General features: G+C 47.5%; 1 protein-coding gene across 1 annotated transcript in view; it reads right to left on the reverse strand.

The window, feature by feature from the left end:
- Positions 1 to 881: 881 nt before the first annotated feature.
- The window catches only part of rreb1a (ras responsive element binding protein 1a), a 49513-nt gene continuing 41698 nt past the window's right edge, over positions 882 to 8696 (reverse strand). The window contains 8 exon segments of the mRNA XM_020621911.1: positions 882 to 2437; positions 2617 to 3298; positions 3815 to 3960; positions 4272 to 4421; positions 5246 to 5407; positions 6468 to 6644; positions 6732 to 6901; positions 7545 to 8696. The exon segment at positions 7545 to 8696 is cut by the window's right edge and continues 102 nt beyond it. Coding sequence (XP_020477567.1) covers positions 1791 to 2437; positions 2617 to 3298; positions 3815 to 3960; positions 4272 to 4421; positions 5246 to 5407; positions 6468 to 6644; positions 6732 to 6901; positions 7545 to 8696 — 3286 coding nt within the window. The 3' untranslated portion in view covers positions 882 to 1790.

Raw genomic sequence — 8696 nt, forward strand, 5'->3', positions numbered from 1 at the left:
AGGCTAATGACTAAAGCTAACTAGGGCTGCTAACTATACCACCGAAATTAACCAAGTTAAGACATTGGTAGCTTGGTTACCTTTTGTGGTCTGGTGGGTTAGCTTATGTTTGGCCCTGTGGCTGATCTCTGTTTAGCCTGCAAGTTCAGCTAGTGAGCGTTAGCCATTCTAATAGCCATAAGATTAAGCTAATGGGTATACACTGGTTTTCTTGTGTGTGAGTTAAGGCCCACTGACTAACAATGACTTGGCATTTTCTAATTCTGTTTTATACTAGTGTCGATACTGAGTTAGCCCTGGCTAGCTATGTCTGAAGCCACACTAATGAGTTTGCCCCAGCTAGCTCTGGTTTGGCCCAAAGCAGAAAGCAGACTAGCAAAAAATAACCACTGCTAGCCCTGTTCAGGAAGACGTAGGATTTAAAGGGTTGCTTACAGAGCTTCTTGTCTGTTGTTTTAATGGTTGCAGTTAAAATGCAGAAATTGAGGTAAACTGAACCTGGGTCAAGTGTTAGCAGTTATGTTAACACACCAGAGCCCCTGTAATAACCCATGAAGGAACACTAGGGGGCGAATATGGGAGACAGATGGGAGGCACACTCATACACAACTAAAAATTATGATTTGTTCAGTTGTTCAAAAAAAAAGAATAAAATACAATTCCCCCACACACATACACCTAAATATCACTGATAATCACATACACCGGAAAAACAAAAAATACTCTAGCACTGCGTGCCACATATTCAGCTCTTTGTATACACATGGAATCAACTGAGAATGATTATGAATGAGAAATTAACACACACACACACACACACACACACACACACACACACACACACACACACACACACACACACACACACACACACACACACACACACACCAACTCACATGGTGGTTCTGATGAATTAAGGGATCAATAGTGTGATGGGTTTTTATAAAAAACACCTCAGAGAAAACAAACTGATCAACACTATTAACTGCCCTTTCATTTTCTACAAAGACACTTGGTGTGACAAGTTCATGAACGTTTTTGCTTTTTCATCAGAGCCAGCCGAGAGGTGAGGATTGGTGTTGAAGAGAGCTAAACCAATGACGAGCTGCTGGCCTTGATGTGTTTTCCAGTTACAAAAAGCTTCCTTAGTCACACAGAGGGAGATGGCCACCAGCCATCTGTGGTGGCCTACCAGTCACCATCCCCAGTTTTGATTCTATCCCAAAAATCCAAATGGCTGATGAAACAAGACAGGTGGCTGGTGAGTTCTGAATATGGGAAAGCTGCACGGCTGGTGGACCAAAAAAGTCAAGTTCCACACCTCGACAAGTTTGCTCTCAAATCTAAAGCTGGTTCAGCTATTCAAATCGGGTTGTGATTTAAATACATAAGAATCAATGCAGATACTGACAGCCATGTCAGCAACTGTTGGTCTGTCTGCACCTCCAAAGTTAATCATCAATTCTCCAATAGAATCTAGAACAATAATAAATCATTAAGTTTATTCTTTTTATTGCTGACATCTAGATTCCCCGCACAAAAATATTGTAATGCAAATCACTGTCATCAATAAAAAGCTATAAAAATCAGATCCATCCTCTGTAATAATGCAGATAAAGATATAGCAAAAAGAAGTCGAACTAGTAGTAAGGCACTTCAAGAAAACAAGGTTTTTGTCTATCAAAAAGTTTTGTGGGCTGGTTTTTAGATCATCATCATAAAAGGTGTAGCGTATTTCCATCGTATGGCACTGTGGTGACATTGGTGTAGACAGCCGGGGGAGATTTATCTCAGTCTACTCTCAGCAGAGGAGGCTCTCCGTTGGGGAGGTTGTGCTCCAGTGGGGGCTTGGCATCAATCTCCAGCAGCCCTGGGACAAAGCCCTCCGCCGAGGCGGCTGCTGTGGAGTCCCCCAATGGAGAGCTGGAGGGGTCTTTGGAGGTGTTCGAGTCAGGCGTCGACTTTAGGTCGCTGGCTGAGGGTTCATCGTTAGTAGTTGTCTTTGCGTCAGTAGCATGTTGGCTGGGAGTCGTGTCAGCAGAAAATGCTGGTCTTTCCTCCACGTCTGGGCTCTCAGAAAAAACAGGATCGGCCTCTGCACCAGATGTCACCGGTTTTGCAGGGCTTCCCTCTTCCAATGTGGCTGATTCCGCTTCATCATCGGCCTTCCGCTGACCCTCAACCTCCTCTTTCACATCCTCCTCCTCCAGCTCTTTGGCCCCAGTGGCACCGCTCCCACACTCGCTCTCGTTCTCTGAGGGCGGGCAGGTGGAGGTCGGGGTTGGGGTGCACGAGTCTCCATCCTCGCTGCCATCATCGTTCGCGGCAGAGGATCCGTCGGCTCCGCGGGGCTTCAGGTGGATCCTCTGGTGGCGAACCAGGCTGTGCTTCAGGGTGAAAGTCCTCTCGCAGGTCTGACACTGGTAGGGCCGCTCACCTGGAGGGACACAGAGGGAGAAGGAAGATTTGTAAAGTGTCCTGAGATGACTTTTGTTGCGATTTGGCACTAAAGAAAAAAATATGATTTGATTTTTTTCTTTAATTGAATTTCCTATCAAACAAAACACCAAGACCTCCACCTCTGAGCTTCAGGTTATGACAGGGTCAAACACGTACCTGTGTGAGATCTCATGTGCCTGGTCAGGTCCTGCAGGGACCAGAATCGTTTGCCGCAGACGCTACAGATCTTCTTCCTCTTATCCACTCGGCCTGCTGGCACCTCTCCTCCCTCTAAACTCTTTGGTTCTGGCGCCTCCTCATCGCTCCTCTCCTCCTTCTCCTTGTCCTCCTCCTCTGACTCCCCACTCTCCCCTGCCTCACTCTCACATCGTTTCATTCCTCCTTCCTCCACCTCCATCTCTGTCTCCGTCTTATGCTCCTCTTCTGTCTCCTCCTCAGGCCGTTTTGTGGAGCTACTCTCTGCCCTCTCGTCTTTCACTGGTGGATTCTCCTTCATCAATGCTGGAGCTGGTGTCTCCTCACAGAGGTGCACCCTCTCGTGGCGAGCGAGGGTAGTGACGTAACGGAAACTCTTCTTACACACTCGACATACATGTTTGTACTCTGTCTGCTGCTTCACCACAGGGCTGCTAGAGGAGGAGGAGGTGGCTATAGCACTTTTCTCCTTCTCCTCTGGGCTCTCTGTTGCAGCCTCGGGACCAGAGGTGGAGGAGGAGGTGTGCTGTTCTTCCTGAGCAGAGCTCGAGGATGTGGAGAGCTTGAAGTCGATGAGCTTTTTGCCAAAGTTCAGGTCCAGACTCTTGTTGCTGTGGCAGTCGTCATCATCTGCGCTCTCCACCTGGAAGAAAAGAAAATCAAGTCATCGCTGGATGACTTAACAGTGACGGTGAAAGTCTGCCAACCTCCAGCTTTGTCTCCCAGATTTTTCTCCAGATCCTGCTTCTTCTGTGCAGTTTATTGCTCATTTCAAACAGATTTTTTTTATAAGAATTATCACCTTATTTTGCCAAGTATGTTACACATACAAGGAATCTGTTTCCAGTACAGAACCAGATTTTGAAATAAAACTGTGGATAAGTTAGGAAAATACAATGTATGGAATGACTCTCCTGAGGGATGTCTTCTTAGCCCTGCAGGAGTTCCACGCCGTAGTACAAAGATGTCGACATACTTGTAGATTGTATGTGCATAGACATAATGTACTTTTAAGGGAATACAGAAGGTCCAGTTCTGAAGGTGCATCGATGGCCAGCCATACTGGCATGCCCCTTGACTGAAAACACGTTCACTGTCTGGTGTTGAGTTTTCTTGGGTATTGCCTGCTAACTGATGTACATTCAGAGGGTGCAGTTACCTTGGTGCTGTTGCTCTGTGGAAGCTGTTTCCCCTGTGCTGCTCTGGGCTCTGGCTCCCCCTGCTGCTCTGGCTGCTCAGTGGTTTCTGGCTCCTGCTTCTCTGCAGCCCCAGCAGCTGTGCTGCCAGCTGTGGCACAACCAACCTCTTAATATCACCAGGGTAACAACAGAAATGAATGGATCAAGAATGATTTATATGTAAAACTAATTTCCTAATCAGGTTTAATAAATAAAAATGACAGTTTTAACAAAGTATTCATGTTTATTATTTTGCTTATCAGTTAACCTTCAGATTATTTTAAATGATAAAAGTGAAAAATGCTGGTTGTAATTTTCTAAAGTACAAAGTAAAAACTAAGATTCTGGAAACATCTTGAAAAATTACTTAAACCACTAACTATCAAAAGAATTTGATTCATTTTTTGCAAATTGACTAAATCAGTAAATTCAGCTGACCTTGGCTTGGTTTGGAGCTTAGCAGTCTTGACCCCGCCCCTTGCTGGTCAGAAGGGGCGTGGCTCTCCGTGTTGGGGGAGGAGCCTGTGTCTGTGGAGACGGGCCCGTCCTGCACGTCTGGTGCTACCTGCTCAGTCTCTGACTGACTCTCTGTGCGACACAACACAATCAGTACCAACCCTCTAACACCAACACTGTTACTAACCTCATGCTCATTCTGTGTGAATTTACTCTAGCTCTTAAAAACATTCACATGAAACTGTCTGAGAAGTATGAACGGGCTGGAAACCACCAACATAGTCTTATTATTTGTAAAACTATTTATGTAGCAGATTATAGCACATAGGTGGAATAAACCTTAGCAGGAATTGAAGGTGGATCATCTGAGATCTGAGGCCGATTCTACATTTTTAATCAGTATCTGCACTGGTTTTATCTGAGTGAAGTGCAAATTAAGGTTATCTCGGCTTGCATCTCACATTGTGTTTCAGATTTTATTTAATATCAGGGTCGCCTGAAGCCGTGATCTCTGGACCCATGTCAAAGAAAATAAAAACAGATATCAAATCAAGGATGATTAAAGCAAAGGTCTGCCTATAGCTATAGTGACTAAAACTGCTATTTGCTAATATAAATGTGAAAAACTGTTCACATTTTCCATGGATGTAATATGAAATCTGGATTTGGTGCTGCCACTCAGTTGTTCAGCCAATTTTTTCCAGTGACCAGCTGCGGTGCTGCGATGAAAAACACCCTACAGCCCAAAAAGCGTTTTCTCCACTGACTTCAATGAGAACACAGACAACTGTAAAACTGCTGTCGTTCTACCATGGAGGTTTCACATTTGTAAAACATCTAAATTGAGTTTCATTTTCACAACATCATGCCAGTGTCAATTCTACGGCAGGAAGAACAGGCGCCATCTTGTAATCTGGTATCCAGGTTTCATTATACTTCCCGTGGTATTTTCTCACCTGCGCTCTCGTGTGAGCCTTCTTCTCCGTCTTTTTTCACAAACGTGCCATTGCGACGCAGCGTCCTGTGGGTCACGCCGTGTTTCCTCAGCAGGTGTCGCTCACAGTTGGATTTGGTGGAGAAGAAGGCGTCGCACCGGGGACAGGGGAATGGCTTCTGGCCTGAAGAAAGACAAGGGGTCTGGATGAGGAGAAAACATCTGGACAAACAGCTTTCATAATGAACTAATCAGGGTTTATTAACCCTGGCAAAGGTGTTGATTTGTTGGTTGGCTTGTTCACAGCACATCTCAGAGAGTAATGAGTGGATCTGGATGATATGTTCTGGAGAAGTCGGGAGTGAAGGAACAATGTATTAGCTTGTGTTGCTGATCTGGATCATCATCCAGATCCAGGATGCTTTTAAGGGATTTGTCACCACTGTGACACAAGGGCCAGTTTCAGTGTTGTCGTTTCTAATTCCCTACACAGATCGACACACGCCAGTCGGATCTGGATCTGCTGGGCCAGACCGTTCATGCTTACAGGGCTCAGGGAAAACTGGCTGCTGTGAAACAACACACAACTAAATCTGATTCTAGCTGAAACTCTGCAGACTCAGCAGGTGTCAACAGGTCTGACATATGACAGCCACTGAGCTGCATCCTGAAGAAAACCGCCATTAGTGAAACGTGGGTTTTCTTAAATAACCTTCAAACTACTGATGATATGAGTGCGATTCCAAATGCCAGCACCAGGGTTTCACGGTCAGTGATTCATACGATGAAGGTCACACTGTCATAGGAATATCACTCTGAGCTGGAACAGCAACATGGGACAGTGGGCTGCCTGGACATGGGGTTACTCTCTGAGTCATGTCTGGTTTATTAATGCTACTGAAATGTAGTGAAGTAAAAGTGTAAAGTTACATAAAATAGAAATACTTTGTGAAGTACCTCAAAACTGTACCTAAGTGCAGTGAGTAAATGTACTTTGTTGCTTTCCACAACTGGTAGCTAACAAAACAGAAAACTACAAATAAAATTCAACTTTAATTACTTCTGAATGTTTTTTTTTAATTAAACTAAACAAAAAATGAACCAAACTTCAGCGCAAGTCCCTCAGAATTGACCAGACAATGTTTGTCATTACCTGAAACTAATCAACAAACTGGGGTTGTGTGTGAACATGCAGCCAGTCTCCGACCTCTGACTCAACATCCTATGTGTGTTCTGTGTGTTACCGGTGTGTGTCAGCAGGTGTCTCTGCAGCGAGCTGGCCCAGGGGAACACTCGGGGGCAGTAGGGGCAGGTCATCTTCTGGACAGAGTTGGAGTAGGCGTTCTTCTTGCCTCTGGACTGAGGCACCGCCGCCGCTGGCTTCCCCTCCTCCCTGGTTGCTCCCTCCTTCTCCTCAACGTCTGTCCACAGTGAGGGGATTCTGTTGAGTCTGCCTTCAGTTCCTAACTTTACCAACCACACCATGATCCCAGCAGCCATCATCCTACCTCTCTTTACTCCCAGATCTGTAGATCCCGTCTGCAGGTAGTTGCTGAACTTGTTGGCGTCGGTGGTAGCGAGCATCTTTTCTACGCTGGCAAACTCCCCGCTGGACTCCAGGTCGATGTTGGTCTTCTCCTTCACCAGCAGAGCAGCTGATTTCTTCCTGGCCCGCTTCCTGTGGGATGGAGACAAGTAGAGCAGGAAATCAGTTATTAAGTGTCACCAAGTTTTTCTTCTTTGGTTACTCTGCTGCGACATGGCGGCAGTGTCAGCCTGGTCCTTATTTCGCTGAGGCGAGAGTTGTGGTGATGTGGTGAGTTGTGGAGATGTGGTGTTCCCAGGCCAGAACAGCACATCCTGGGTCTGCTGGTTGGATGTGCCTCAGATTGAAGGCAGGCGGCGTCTCCATCAGACCCCCAAACCACCTCAACTGGCTCAACTGGTTCTGGCCTGGGAACACCACAGGAAAATGCTGCTGGGGAACTGGTGTAACCTGCTGCCCCCACAGACTGACACTGGATAAGTAGCAGAAAACAGATGGATGCATCAGCCTGTCATTTATTTTGTAAAGTCAAAAATAATATTTTGGAAGTGCTCAAATCACAAATTTTTCTAAAGCGACATCTTGAAAAGTTTTGATTTGTCTGATGGTCCAAAGCCCAGATACATCCGCTTTACAGCAAATCCCCACGCTGGGGGAGCAGGAGCTTCTGACAAACCAAAACTCAGAATTAATACAAAATACAGGAAAAACCTTAGTGCGGATGTGGCAGCAGTGCTGTAGGTAAAAGTTTAGGTTTGAGACGAAGCTGACTGACCTGAACGACCCCTCAGACATGTCGTCACTTTGTGTCTCTGGAACAGCCGAGGGCCCTTTGGCATCTGAAGCAGAATCCACCTGAGAGGTGGCAACAAGGTCTTGGGGATTGGTCTCGAGCGAGTCAGGCTCTCTCTTCAGCAGCTCTGGAGCTCCAGAGACAGAGTGGATGATCTGAGCGATGGAGGCGAGAGGAGGCAGCTCTTTGAGGGAGGAGGAGGGCGGCGAGGAGGTGGGCTTGGGCAACAGCGGTTTGAGGCGCTGGGGTCGTACAGAGCTGTTAAGGCTGGGGAGCGAGGCAGGGGGAGGGGTGGAGCCAGGGGGGAGCTGGTAGCAGCCAAGCTGGGGATGAGGGTGTAGAGGAGGCAGGGCCGTCTTCTCATCCTTGGACAGAGGGTGCTGCTGCTCGACAATGCTGCTGCCACTCTGCTCCGTCTTGATCTCCTTCCTCTCTCTGTTCACCGACTCCCTCCGCTGCCTCTTGCTGGGGATAGACAGATCGATGGGCTGGTCCGGGACAGAGCAGTCGAAGCTGGGGGAGACGCTCTCCAGTTTGACCCCAGGAGACGCTGCCTGGCTGTGGGTTGCACGACCTTTAGTCGAGAAGTCCAGTGGCTGGTCCAGTTCTAGTGGATAAACCACGCTAGCCAGCTCCTCTACCTTCACCAGCTGGATTGGAGACTGACTGATCCCGTTCAGCACCATCGGATTCACCGCAGCAGTGACTGCAGCGGCAGGCAGGGCGGAGGGCTGGAGCATCGCGATGTGCTCCTCGATCTCCCTCTCCTGCACCTCAGGGTGCTGCTTCAGCAGGTGGTGGATGCAGTTGCGTTTGGCCAGGAAGGTGGCACCGCAGCGCCGGCACTCAAACGGCTTCCTCTGGCAGCCGTTGTGTGTCCGCAGGTGGATCTGCAGTGCCCGATAGGTCTTCAGGTCCTCGCCACAAAACCGACATGTGGTCTCAGTTCCAGTGCAGCCCGTCTCTGTGTCCTGGGTGGTGGCAGTGGTTGCAACAGTCATGGCGGTTGCGATGTTTGCTGTAGTGGTGGAGGTGACATACTTTATGTTTTTCTCAATGTCCTTCCTTGAGGTCTTGTTGTGCTTCTTCCTGAGGTGGCGCTCGCAGTTAGCCTTGACAGTGAAAGGGTAATGG

The sequence above is a fragment of the Monopterus albus genome, unplaced genomic scaffold (assembly GCF_001952655.1).
Source record: "Monopterus albus unplaced genomic scaffold, M_albus_1.0 scaffold269.1, whole genome shotgun sequence".
In the NCBI taxonomy this organism is placed as follows: domain Eukaryota; kingdom Metazoa; phylum Chordata; class Actinopteri; order Synbranchiformes; family Synbranchidae; genus Monopterus; species Monopterus albus.